Below are 14,191 nucleotides of genomic sequence, written 5' to 3'. Positions count from 1 at the left end.
TCTGGATGACAATTACACAAACAAAGTGACCTGCATGGTTGGCTTATTACATAAAAATAATTATTGTCTTAACTAATGAACAATACAAGCAGTGACTGCAATATAATGCAAAGATCATCATTGAGCTGTTATTGTATGCACTCCTGGGCAATGCAACAAGTATATACCACAATCATAAATGCACTTGGGTTGTGAACTCTTGCAGTATAAACTTATTCTTTATGTTTTGAAAGCTGAAATTTTTACCTATCATCTCAATGTGCGTACCTTGAATAACTTTGAGTTAATTTGAACTAAATTGCTAACTAATGTTTAAGTTTGTTTTGATAAAATTTACAATACTTTTTTTAAGTGCTCCTCAAATGCAGTACACATGAAAATGTTCCAAGCAATATGAGCTACTTACGACATCCAAGTGTTCATGTTCTTTAGATTATGTTAAACATTCTTTCATCCACGGTTTACAGTAAGAAGGAAGGGATCACCAAGATATGTAATTGTCCAAATAAATATAAAGTGTACTAAATATCGAAATATAATTTTGAGAGAGAGAGAGAGAGAGAGAGAGAGAGAGAGAGAGAGAGAGAGAGAGAGAGTCAGTGCATTGTGTAAAGAAAGCAATCAATTATCGTGTTCCACATTATAGTGTGGATGAGGTGAATCCATGGCCCGCTATTGGTGTTCATGTATACAGGCAACCCCCGTTTAACAAAGGTTCACACAACGAAATTTCGCTATAACGAAGGTTTCATTTTTACTACCATCTGCTCGTTTAACGAACACCAAACTCACTTTAACGAAGTTTTATCCAGGTAATTTTTTCCAAATTTGAAAGCCCCACCGTATCATGCAAGCTGACAAGCTTTTGAGTACATCAGGAAGCTGCTGGTACTAAGGCCTGCCTCAGGAGAAATCCTGAGACACCTGTAGAATAAAGATCAAGATCAAGCCTCTCGTGGACAACACAGGCGCTGCCGATACAAAGGCCTGACTCAGAAGAGATTCTGTGTCACCTGTAGCATCAAGATCAAGATCAAGATCACGTGCACCACTCACTGCCCAGTCAAAACATAACAGCGTCACCAGCAGCTCCCTAGTTCAACTTACCACCAAAACGCCCTGCAATGTGGCCTAACGTTCCTAAGAAGACCAGGAAGTGTCTTACTCTCGAAGTGAAGCTGGGTGTTATTCACAGACAAGAGAGAGGCCAGAAAACTAATAACATTGCTTGCCACCATCTTGACTCCATCTACTGTCTACTATTTTCAAGTCAGCAAACTCTATTAAGAAGGCTGGTGAGACCTCATCTTCCTTGCAAGCTAAAAGAACCACCTGAACTCGTGACTCAACAATGGATAAAATGGAAAGCCTTGTGGAAATGTGGTACATAAGTTTTGTATGCAGTACCATGATGCGCACTTTGTTTACATTCCACAGGTTGCCGGTTAGTGTCTTTCCCATTTCACTCTCCCTCCCTTCATAAAGTTAAGATCATCAACATTATAAAGTTACGTACATACATACATTAGTGTACATTATAATGACTTAAATTAAACTACCTAAATGATTAACTTCATAATTTTTACTTTCATTAAACCTTTCACTGTACTATGATGCACTCTCGCTTTGCTTACTCTCAATGGAAGTTCGAATCAGGGGTTAAATTTGTTATAATCGGTTCGCTTAACGAAGTTTCGCTTAACGAAGTGTTTTTTAGGAACGTAACTCCTTCGTTAAACGGGGTTTGCCTGTATTTAGTGGTACAGTCAGCCACAGAAATAAACCACAGCCAGTCCTAAGACCTGGAGCATGGAATGTATGTCTTCATACTCTGTGACACAATGGCAACTAAAAGATTTATTGATGAGGCTTGGGACCCCTTCCTCTACATGTTCCCCTTTATGATTGGGCAAGATGGGAATGAGGTGGTCGATTACTTCCTTACAAATTCTGAAGACACCTCACTTTGACTTAACCTCTTTCAAGAGAATACTGGTATGATATTGATAAATGTAGTCTGGCTGATGCACACATGAGAGGGAAGTAGAACCTTGAACTGGTGCCTATGGAACTAGCACATGTGATACTAGTATTGGTGTAAACTTCACATTACAGGAAGGTTCTCTATAACACATCTGCACATTGCACAAACTAACACAAATAACAAGGCAATTACTTCAACTCATTCATACAAGTCAAATTCATCATGCCTTATAGTATGTATGGAATGTTTCCATACCATGTCAAATGTTCTCAATATCATGGACAAATTCTCTTCTTGGTTAATTACAAAACATTACTCCCCTCACATAATTTTCAGGATTGAGTTAATAATTTATCTGTTGCAATCTATTATTCTCAATATATGATATAAACATGAATACTGGATACCAGATACATCATTTGATATGGAACAAATCCTCCAGTAGCACTGCACTTAACAAGAATTCATCACAATTTTATGATTTTGACTCAATGTCTCAAAATTCAAGTTTAAAAATAATAATAATCATGATTGGTATTGTTGACTTGTGTTGTGTGTCTATTTGTGCATGTTAAAATGAAAACACATCTAATAGCTTTAAACCAAATTCTTCTGAGATGCAAACCATAAAAATAATTAATATCATAAAAATCAATTTCCTACTTAATAATCATATTTCCAAACCAATTATAAAGTTTACAGTCAGCTACAACTGACGTAACCACAGAAAACAAATGAGAACACTCTCAAGCACCCTCCTGTAATGGTATGGGGTGCATTTCCTAATGGAGGTGTGTCTGGCCAACATGTTTTTTCAAAGAGTGAATCAGTCACGAAAGATGTAAATCTACGCCTTTTAAGTGATAAGTTGACTACTGTACTTGCTTTACTGTCACTGGTGCAGAGGTATTCCAACAGGACAGGGCTCCTTGCCACACAGCACAAGTAGTGAAAGAATGCCTCAGAGAGAACAAGGTTGAGATGATATTTGACTGGCCACCAAATAGCCCTGATATATCACCTATCAAGAACCTCTGGGCGATACTTAAACGGAAATTGAGAGAAAAAACACATCCATCGAGGAAAGATTTAAAGCAGCAATTTCTTGGGCATGGACTGCTATACCTGCAGCAATTCTGCAGAACCTTGCAACCTCTCTCCCAGATTGTCTCATGGAAGTAAGAAAATGCAAAGGACACCCCATAAACAAGTAAAAGGTTAGTTAATGAGGCTACATATACACTTCTAATTCACTACATGTAATTATTTGGTTGATATTTTCAGAACACAAGTTGCGTTTGTTGTTTTTCTGCGTGGTCACATCACTTGTCACTGACTATAATGATAGGACTTAGAATATTCATGGATCATCGGTAGCATATCACACTAAAGCAATTGGCCAAATTAAATACAACGTTCATATCGTACATGAAAGATATCATGTAAATGAAGCTGTAGGCTTGTTTTGGAAAATCCTAAATAATTTTGAGTTATTGCTGAAATTTTTATGCTAGAAGCAAAACAATTTTAAGTAATACTTTCTTTAAATAAACCATTTCTTTGGAGAGAGAGAGAGAGAGAGAGAGAGAGAGAGAGAGAGAGAGAGAGAGAGAGAGAGAGAGAGAGAGAGAGAGAGAGAGAGAGAGAGAGAGAGAGAGGATTAAAGAGCATAAGGCATCTCTAAACCATGCTTTTATGATGTCTACCAAGTTTCAATTGTTGAGCCTGTATATTGTTCAAATTTTGTGAAAAATACTTCTTCCATGAACAGAAAACTCTTAACAGCACAAGTGTTGGAAGAGCTCTGTAAGGCCCTCAATACTGAACATCATGCTAATGCTGAGGAAGAAATTTAATTGAATATATTCCCTAGTATATCCTGATACTATTCTTTTCTGAGTAAGTTCATGTGCATAGTGATGCAGTCAGTTCTTGTTTTAATCATTTGGAAGTTGTGAATACCCATTAACAAAAGCACACACACACAAAAAAGAAAGTATTACAGCACAAGGTTTGCATGAATAACATTTTGGGTTATGTTTTCTTAAAGCTACAACTTGACCATGCCAAAAGTCTAACACACCACACCCAACTTTGGTGATAAAGCTATTTAAAAAAAAGTATGAAAGAATCAATGAATATTAGTAAAATAAATAAAACAACAAGCACTAACATAGCATTCATGAAAGTAACTCTGATACATACAGTAATTTTTTTCTATAAAAATTTGATCAATTTCATATACTGTAAAAAATGCATCCAACCATTACTTTATAAAACAGTCCATTATATCCAGTTACCACTTATGGGGAAGTGCTGGTAATTAGTAATTCATGTCATCAAACAGATCACTAAGACTTGGTTCTCAACATTCACAAATTCAGAGAATACCACATGGTAACTAGAATCTGGACCAATAATAAATGGTTGTCACGGACACAGGAAGGCACAACATTTTACGTATGTCCTTGAGAAGGACGTAAAAATACTATTGTGCAAAATATGAACTAATTCTCTAAGATTTTAGAATAATGCCAAACCATGCTAATATTCTTTGAGTGAAGAAGATAAAAGAAGTTGGACATATAACAAGATTCTGATAAAATTTACCTCAGGATATATGGCTGTTTTAATTTTAATTCCATCAGATGCCAATCTCAATTCTCATCACTTCAAAAAGTACAACAAAGGTATATTTGAAAGGAAAAAAAAAAAAAAAAAAAAACAATATTCATAAAAAGGAATACTGCTATTCTCTTGCTAAAACCAAGAATCACTTGCACTACTGGTTTAATAATGGCAGTGGAATTTATACAATGAGTTAATTATAATTAATTTTTGTTATCAAAAAAATTTTTCAAAACTTAATGTGATAAATAGAATAAAATATTTCAATGTCATGCATCATAGCCATAACAAAATAAAAAAAACAACCCTTAGATATATATATATATAAATATATATAATATATATATAATACAGATCTATTTCATCTATACGTAATGATTGGATATGCACTTCATAATGGCATGATTTCTAGGATTCAAATAGTGAAGTGAATACTAGATACAGTAAATTTAGAAAACCAATAACAGTTTATGCAATAATGAACGTGATCTGCATACATAGTAATAAAATCAATAACTACTTTATAGCAATGAAAATTGTTTCAATTTCGCTTTAAACTAAATCTACTAAAACAAACATACCACAAGCTTGACTTTCCAGTTGCTAATCTTGTAAAATCTTTTGATTACATAAAACAACGGATGGCAGAGACTTCCTATCGTCAGAGTATTTATTCAAGGAAAGATTAATAAACTTAAGTTTTTAATTCATATAAAATGCAGATAATGAAAAAGCAAACCTGTAGAGTTTTTACAGGAATAATGAAACATTCACACAAAACAGATGAAAAGTAATTGACAAGCATTAATCCAAGGCATCCAAGACAAGAGTGACTTGTCAGGAATGCAATGTTAGGATGAAAATTTAATTTAGCACTGGCAGGATATTACTCTTTGAAAATTATTATCTATGGAGGACCTGGTAGTAAGACAACAAACACAGACTAAACAAGAAAACCTACAAGCCAATTTAGGAAATGCACCCAGGCTAAACATCACGCCAACCTCCCATGATAGCCACTGGTGGCTATTAGTCCTTGACGTCTCTTATAAATTACAAGACACTCTCATCAATAGTGTCTGTATTCCATAAGGACGACACATGATGTTTCAGAAATGCTACTTCATGTCAAGGATATGGGGAGCATAATGCTTAATCCGAGGCAATCTACTGAATACAAGCCTACATAGTGAGACTATAAACATCATATATAATTCCTCCCCACCCACCCTTCATAGACTGTAAAACATTTACAAAACAATATACAGTACCATATTTTTTGTGGTAAACTTCATCAAAATATTGATTTGACCTCAACTTGCTAAATCCAATTTGTGAGGCCTACTTCCTCTCAACAGGCATGTAGGATATCCTCTTCTGAAGGAGTCCTCACAGTCACTGGCTGGAAGGCAAACCATATTTGCTTTGTACTGGGCACATGAGCTGGTCAGAAATTTGGCTCTGAAATGGGAGGGAAAAAGTATTAATAAGAAAATTTACAAGAAACATGAAAACTATGAATTTTCTTCATATGCAAAATAAAATATGCTCTAATCATTACAGTCTTTTTTTCAGTTTTAAAATTCTGGAAGCATTCATGTTCTTTATCTTGGGTGTGTCTTTAATTAGCATGGCATCAAATCAAGCAACAAATGGAGCTGTGGTGTGAATGATGATGAGCAAAGCCAGCAATCAAGTTTTGTCTCTCACTATAGTATGATATGAATTTTGATCACCATGAACTTTGAGAACCAACAATCATTAGTATGGACAAAGTCTTCACAAAATAAATAACATTTGCAAGAAAAAAAAAATTAGTATTATAATAGTCATTTAAAAATCTGCATTCTTCAGAAGCTTCATGATAAATATTCTCTCTCCTCCTTTCACTGAAACTGTACAAACCTTACACAAAATATTCCTTCAGTTCTTCTGAGGGTTTGTTCTAAGCCTAGGCATCTGGAAAAATGCTCAGTTGTTTAAATACAAAGCCATACAAAATAAAATGCTGCATAAAATGACATAAAAACAAAAGGTTTACCTCATCTAGTGGCCCCTCCAAAGGCTTAATCATCTTCGTCCTCATTGGGGGCCTCATCAAATTTACCACTCGCTATGTCTGCTCGAAGGGTGGCTAACTGAGTTGTCTCGTGGAAACGCTTCACCCCTCGTGGCAGGGCACGGCAGGAAGTCAGGTTCAGGTTCTCTAGATGGCTACATCTTGTTAATACTTGTCGTATTGGATTGAATGTAACAGAAGACCCACACATATTCAGGTACCTGAAAATTAAGATTTAGAAGCATAAAAACATGAATGCAGCACATCAACAGACAAGCTATGATAAAATCAAGTATTTTTTCGCAGTCTATTCCATGTAGAACCAAAAATAAGTTAATGTTTTTTATCATAACCAACTAATTCTTTATCAAGAAATCAGCCACAATATTTCAAGAACTCTAAGTATCTGGATGCCCCTGTAACTGCATAACTAACAAACTAGAAGTATGATTTTCTTAATTCTAACACACACTCACCTGAGCTTATTATCAGGCTCTTCTGATATAGCCATCACAGCTGCATCAATACTGTCTGCATTAGCTGTCCAAGACAAATCTAATTCTACCAAAGAGTGCTGCCACTTTCGAACCACCAATTCCAATCTGTCGGAATAGCTCTTGGGTGAGGTTGATCCAGCAAGAAACAGATGTTCCAAATCCCAAGGTGGAATGCGAACTAGTGAGGAATCAGTGATGTTCATACACCTGGTTTGGAGAAATGTGTCAAACCTAAGACATACATCTTCATTATTTCTTTTTACTTACTTTAAAAAATATATATCTCACTTTAAACTACAAAATACACATGCAAATTACACTCAAGTCTAACCACAACACTTTTGGGCTCAGGGTAAGTCTCACCAGTTTAATGAATAGGTTACAGTAATTGCTAGCTTTTTGCCATTTACATTTCTAAATTTATATAAATTCCTTGCAAGCTTTCCATCAAGACATGAGTCAACGGCCATCAGTATAGGCATGGAAGTTGACCTTCAAAATTAACTTGAAAGATAACCATAATCCTACATTTCAACTACTGGATATAACTCACTTTTGTTGCATTTACTGTCAACTCAAGCCATTTGTGACCTATGTCTTTACCATTCTCCCTTTCATTTTCTCCAGTTGTTCCACACATCATAATGCTTACCACTCTGCTTAAGCAGTCAATTCCCTCACAATATCACTTCTTTCACACTCCTCATTCTTTACTTGACCTACATGTGATACTCCACAAGTGCTACTAAAAGGTCACATTTTTTTTTACATCCAAAATCTTCTCTCTACTCTTTTCAATTTTCTTCAAAATCTGATCCATTAACTTTCACTGTCTTGAAATTTGCACCATATGATGCAATACAATTAGTCCTCATCCACACACACATCCACACACACACACACACACACACAACACACACACACACCATTTACACTCTTAGCCACATCAAACACTGATAGAAAGGGACAATTTTGTAGACCACCATACTACACCCCAAACACTACATAGCCAATATAAAACAAACAAAAGAATGCTTACCCTCTCACATCAAGGAGACGAAGCTTATGAGAGTTTTTGAGGACCCTCTCGAGTTCCCCATCATTCATACCCACACTAAGGTTACCATCAACAGCCAAACTCAACTCCTCCAGTTCAGGAAATCCTGGTGATGATGCCTGTCAAATCAAGTTTTTTCCCTAAATATACAAGTTCAGATACATACTGGTCTTGAATATATACATGGCCAGCACATTTGCTTCTTGAAGAATAAAATTACAAATAATATAGAAAATGAAAGGTAAAGGTAGACACTTAAGGAGCAGATGTTGATTTGTGTGAGTCAAGAAACTATACATACTTGTTCTGACAGGGATGTCTGGGCAAGCCTGATCATTGAGTTTGTTAGCCTCAAAGTCTTCATATTTGTGCAGCCCTTTTGTAACCTCTCAATGTTGATCAAGACACAATCACGTCCAATGGTCATCACGTTTGACAGGTCAAGCGTTTGAAGGTTTGGACAGTTATCCTGGAAATGAATTAGTCATTCAGTGTTTCATTATCACACTATCTACATGAAAAATATCCTATACATAGGGAAAAAAAATAAAGAAAAGAGAGAAAATTCCCATTAAAACAAGTCTCCATCCCCTGTTTTCCTCTTTCAAAGCTAGGCATGTTGTCAATAGAGAAGCACTGTACTCAATACTCACAGATAGTGATTTGATGAGTGATGGCATGTTGGACAGAGTATTGTTGGCCAAGGTGAGATGAGTTAGCCTGTCTTTCATTGTAGATGCCAAGTCTGCTAATGTCTGCTGTCCCACAGCACACCGAGGGGTTGGCTTATGAGACTGAAAACAAACACTTAACTAATACAGTGGAATCACTCAGAAAAACTTATGAACCATCATTCTAGGCTTCACTTGGGAAAAAAAATTATATTGTTGCTTTGAAAAAATTCACGCATTTTTCTTTTAGTAATATTTGATTTGAAATACAGCAATGAGCAAAGATAGTACTAATTACCCAACTGTATGATTTGGGCAGAAGACATTACAAATATGACAAAAAATCAAGAATATCACTCTCTCTCTCTCTCTCACTCTCTTTGATATCACATATGCAGAAGCAGATCGGGGACAGGTGGCTAGAATTAAATAGTTACACAAAAACTAAGACATTTCAACAAACTAATAATGATTACCTCAAGAATCAGCTAAGAAATTTTCAGATCAATGCCCAAAAATTTGAGTTTTCAATCTCACTTACATGATAGACCCATAAATGTGTACTACTGACAATAATCATGGGGCAGAGAGCCAAATCCAATAGATCTTCTTGTAATTTGCTCTGGATTCACATTAAACCAACGACCTTCTTCATAATGAATCATTTATATACTAAACCAGTAAGTGTAACAACTTACTGCCATGACATTGGTCAGATCCAACCGCTGAAGCTTTGCACAGTTGGACAAGTAAGTGTGAAGATTTTCTGAATGGATTTTATGGCAGTAGGAAAGGTTGAGACCAGTAAGGTTTGGACACAGCTGCACCAGCCTTGGCAGGATATGTGGTGTCACAGCTTCATACCATCCAGCTAAAAACAGTCAACATGTAAGTCATAATAATAAAGAAATTATCTTCCTGTAATACAGGTGTCAGATTTGGCTGTAAGGTTAACCATAATATAAGCTGACAGCACAGATCTATAAATAAGTAAACAAATAAATAAATACAAAAAGTGATGGGTAAAATGCAGGCTAATACAACAGACTGCCTATTTAAGGTGTCCAAGTTTGAGGCAAGATCTAATGGGCGTCTCACTTCACCAAACGTCCTTACTCAGTGTGGTCAGTTCTTACCTAAGACAAGGTCATCAACATTACTCAGTCTGTTCTCCAGCAGCCACAACAGTTTCTTCTCATTGCGGTGACGAGGCTTGATGCGTCCTGTGGCCAGGTCAGCAGTGTGCCACAGGCGTTTGTCTGCTGAAACACGTCTCCACAATCTGCAAACTCTTGATGTTCTGTTGATAAATATTGGTCAAAATGATACCTTTCAGAAGACCTTTCAGAAGATCACTCAATATTCTTTGTTTCTATTCTTGTATATCAGCTAGGTTGGCCTACATAATGAGGATAGATGAATGATAAAATACATTTTTACATACCAATGTATGTACCAATCTGCTACCTACCTTTGTCTGAAATGAGTGAAATGGAACATCCTATTGCAATGCACTGATAACCTAAAGAAACGGTGATGGCTGATTTGTTTGAAGATACAAGACACATCCAGAGACAGAAAATTAACCTCTAGCTATAGATACAATTTTCTTTACAGCTTTAGGAGGAAAAAAAAAAAAAAAAAAAAAAGCAATATGAATACAAAAATAGTTTATACTACGGATATTAAAAAATTTAAAGTCTCTATTGATAAGTTGTGACAGATTAATCCAACATACACAGATATACGTACACATAAGTAAGTGAAAATTACATGCTGCTGAAGCATCAAATCCTGACAGTGGTTGGATATCACTGATCAAGCACCTAATGACATAGTCAGAGGACTGAAGGCATCATTGTAGGAGATGCCGCACTTCCAAACAACTGAATGTGACACAGCTATAAACACCAATACATTTCAAATACAGCCAGCAATAATGCCAACCTTGCAGTATTCTATATATATTGTAAATAAAATCACTCAACCACTGCTTTCAATCTCAACTCTACCCTACATCATTTAGTCTTCAAAATAAACACATTGCTACACATGGCTTGGGAATTCTATACAACTAAGTACATGCTACAGTATATATACCTTGACTATATGATATGGAAAAAAATATCTTAGAAGTATTAGATTACAACGATTATTCCCCTCCATAGTGATTTTTTTTTTATGAGAATACTATACTAGGTACCTACATATCCTGACTTTTCTTTTTAAAATTTAGTGTCTGTAATAACAAACAAAAGGAAAAAAGGCAATTACTTTGAACCTGATATATTTTCAGTCATTTTCCACATAACTATATCAGGGATGAGGGTAATACAAGATGAGGAAGAGAGAGTAAGGTGAATATGATAACCTACAGTTTATACCATTATGGTAAGAAAGAAAAAGTAAAAAATTGTCACATTGTCATTATAGATTATAAGAACTGATTTATACAAGCCAGTCCATATACAACTTTTCTTACTTTAAGTCTTGTTCTACCAACAGTAAGGTACTAAAGCTGAAGAGAAGTTATCAACTCTCAAATTCATCAAAGAGAGAGAGAGAGAGAGAGAGAGAGAGAGAGAGAGAGAGAGAGAGAGAGAGAGAGAGAGAGAGAGAGAGAGAGAGAGAGAGAGAGAGAGAGAGAGATGATACAGCATAACATCATGGCATGTTGATATATTCTACACAATCCATTAACAAGTGTACAATAAAGGCTAAGGCCTTTATGCAATTCAAATGCTCTTCATATTGAGAGCCAAGCATTCATCTTGTTACAAAATTCTATAAAGCAGACTCCAGGTTCAGGTCTGGGAGAGGTGTTAAATATTTCATTGGTTATTCCAATTTCAGTAAAAAATATTTTGAAGACATGTGAAATGTTTCAAAACACCTAAATATTCAAACATAGATTATTTTCATTTGGCATATTCTCACACTCATTTTACAGAAAGCCTTTTAAATTTTCATAAAAACAATTTCCCTTCACCCCTTAGAGGGATGCACCCACAGGAAGTGAGATGTCAGAGATAAATCAGTTAATAAGAGAGAATAGCACACAATCTCAATGACACTTAGGACATGGCCAGCTATTAACAAATCTGTCAGAAGCTGATTTCATCAAATATATTCACAAAGAGGATGTAAACTGTGAAACTATATCAAAACCCATTAGAACTCCAGCAGTATTAAAAGAATTTCATGGCGACTAGTGCTCAATGTGACTATAATGCTAGACATGTGAATCATCACCTATGGAAAGTTGTCAAATAGGAAAAAGGTTGTGATGTGGTAAAAGCGAGTAGACAGAGCCACGTCAACACCAGAGTTGTGTGAGCATGGTATGATAAGTAACACCAAACAAAGTCAGATGATACATTCTAGGCAAATGTTAATTTACTTATCTATGCTGTTCTGAAACTTGTCATGTGAAAAAGTTGGGTGTACCTGTGATAATCTGGAAGGAATATGGGTTGGCACAATGAATTTGTCACTGATCCTAATCTTTACTAACACTGATTACAGATTCAGGTTATGCAGTACACACCAGCTTTGTTAAGGTTGGATGTAATGAAAGTGAAGCGTTATACGAACTAACAGATAGTTATGAGCTTATAGTTTTTACAATAAAACTTAAAATAAAGAGACATATCTTAATCAGAGAAGTAAAAAAAATACTACAAATTCTAACACAACACAGAACCAATACTCACCGCGGAAGAAGAGGAATTGCTCCCACCGAGCGAGTGGCCATGTGCAGGATGTCAAAGAGAGTGCTTTCAGATAACTTACAAGCCCATGGGGATTGAGGCTCACCATCCACAACACTCTCAACTGGACCCCACTCCACAAACTCTGAAACTTTTTTCCTTCTCTTTCCCCCTTCTCCAGGTGATAGTCTGCAGTTGTCACTGTCACCACTATGGGAACTTTTTCTCTTCCCTGGCCCCTTCTCACCCGGACTAGACATAACACTCAGAGTTCGGTTCCCAAAGGAAGAGTCTGTTACTGCATGGCAAGCACTGTCTTTCACTGGAGGGAAGGTCATTTTAATCTTCATCCTGATTCCAGTCTCTTCAGAATCTTGGGAAATTTCACTCTGATAATGCATCTTCCCAGACTGTTTGCGCTTACGAGGCTTCCGTTGTGCATTGGAGTCTTTGTTTCTCTTTGTTTTCACCTTAATTTCACCACTGTACTTTATATCACCTTCATTTTCAGGCTGAGGGTCATTAGCATGTCTCCTGTGGTCCTCACAAAGAATACACGAACAATCTTCTCGCCGTTCACTCCCTCTGCTGCCGCTGGGATGAGCGTGTCTGTTGGCGGCACTGGGACTCACATCCATCTTCTCCACATACATCCCATCTTTAATACTATCTGCATACAGCCCTGGACTCCGAGGAGGGTGCTGGTCTGGCGTGATGGGCTGGTCGGATGGAACGGACTGATCAGGAGTGATGGGTTGGTCTGGGGTGATGGGCTGGTCTGGTGTCATTGGTGTGATGGGCTGGTGGTCTGATGAAGGGGTGATGGGCTTCATCCCAACATCCTCATGAGTATTATACTGGTATGGAGTTGATCCCGCTGATGGAATGGATGACGGTGTGGACCCAGCAGAGGGGATGGAAGAGGGAGTGGATCCTGCAGAAGCTGTTGTTAACACACTTGGAGGTGAACTCATATTATCTTCTGGTCCTGACATGGGACTAAAGCCTTTAGGGTCCATGTCCATTCTAGCATCTAATCCAAGGCTCTCTGTAGGCATTTTAGTCTGTGTTTCTGAAAAATATTACCCAAAAAATACTGTGGCAAAAGCCACTTATCTCCTTTTATAAAACTCTTCACTAAAGAGCCAAACTAGCAAGGCTCAGACTTGAACTATGATTTCAATGAGAGGCAGCCAAAGGCTCACCACCAAGATGCCATAATCCTCTAAGGAGTGTAAACAGTATACGCTTTAGTTCTTTTGGTGCAAGACCAGAGGCCCAGTGGCCTACACCATACCATATCTTCTATACTCTGGGAGTAATAATGGAAGCAAGAGGGGCATCATGGAGTCCTGTAGATGACACCAGGAAGAAAGAGGCTTCCTTAAAATTACAGCTCTGTTTTTGTCACTTAATGTTGCTGCTGTAATGAGTCATCCTTGACAAAAAGATCTGAAACAAAACAAAACCACAATTAACAATAAATCAATTATAAGCAAGCCAAAAGTATACTACACAAAAAAACATATGTGTGTGTGTGTGTGTGTGTGTATGCATATATATATATATATATATATATATATAT

At 36.6% G+C, this 14,191-nt stretch overlaps 1 protein-coding gene across 1 annotated transcript in view; it reads right to left on the bottom strand.

The window, feature by feature from the left end:
- Window positions 1–1,845: 1,845 nt before the first annotated feature.
- Window positions 1,846–14,191, bottom strand: part of LOC123513174 (F-box/LRR-repeat protein 6-like) — a 13,520-nt gene continuing 1,174 nt past the window's right edge. The window contains exons 2-10 of the mRNA XM_045270120.1: window positions 12,610–14,058; window positions 10,033–10,196; window positions 9,595–9,767; window positions 8,879–9,019; window positions 8,527–8,694; window positions 8,208–8,344; window positions 7,148–7,375; window positions 6,654–6,892; window positions 1,846–6,073 (exon numbers count right to left, since the gene is read on the bottom strand). Of these exons, the coding sequence (XP_045126055.1) occupies window positions 6,679–6,892; window positions 7,148–7,375; window positions 8,208–8,344; window positions 8,527–8,694; window positions 8,879–9,019; window positions 9,595–9,767; window positions 10,033–10,196; window positions 12,610–13,664 (2,280 nt within the window). The 5' untranslated portion in view covers window positions 13,665–14,058 and the 3' untranslated portion in view covers window positions 1,846–6,073; window positions 6,654–6,678. The remainder of the gene's footprint in view (window positions 6,074–6,653; window positions 6,893–7,147; window positions 7,376–8,207; window positions 8,345–8,526; window positions 8,695–8,878; window positions 9,020–9,594; window positions 9,768–10,032; window positions 10,197–12,609; window positions 14,059–14,191) is intronic.

This window comes from Portunus trituberculatus, chromosome 35 (assembly GCF_017591435.1).
Source record: "Portunus trituberculatus isolate SZX2019 chromosome 35, ASM1759143v1, whole genome shotgun sequence".
NCBI lineage: Eukaryota > Metazoa > Arthropoda > Malacostraca > Decapoda > Portunidae > Portunus > Portunus trituberculatus.
This window is presented reverse-complemented; position numbering and strand designations above follow the sequence as displayed.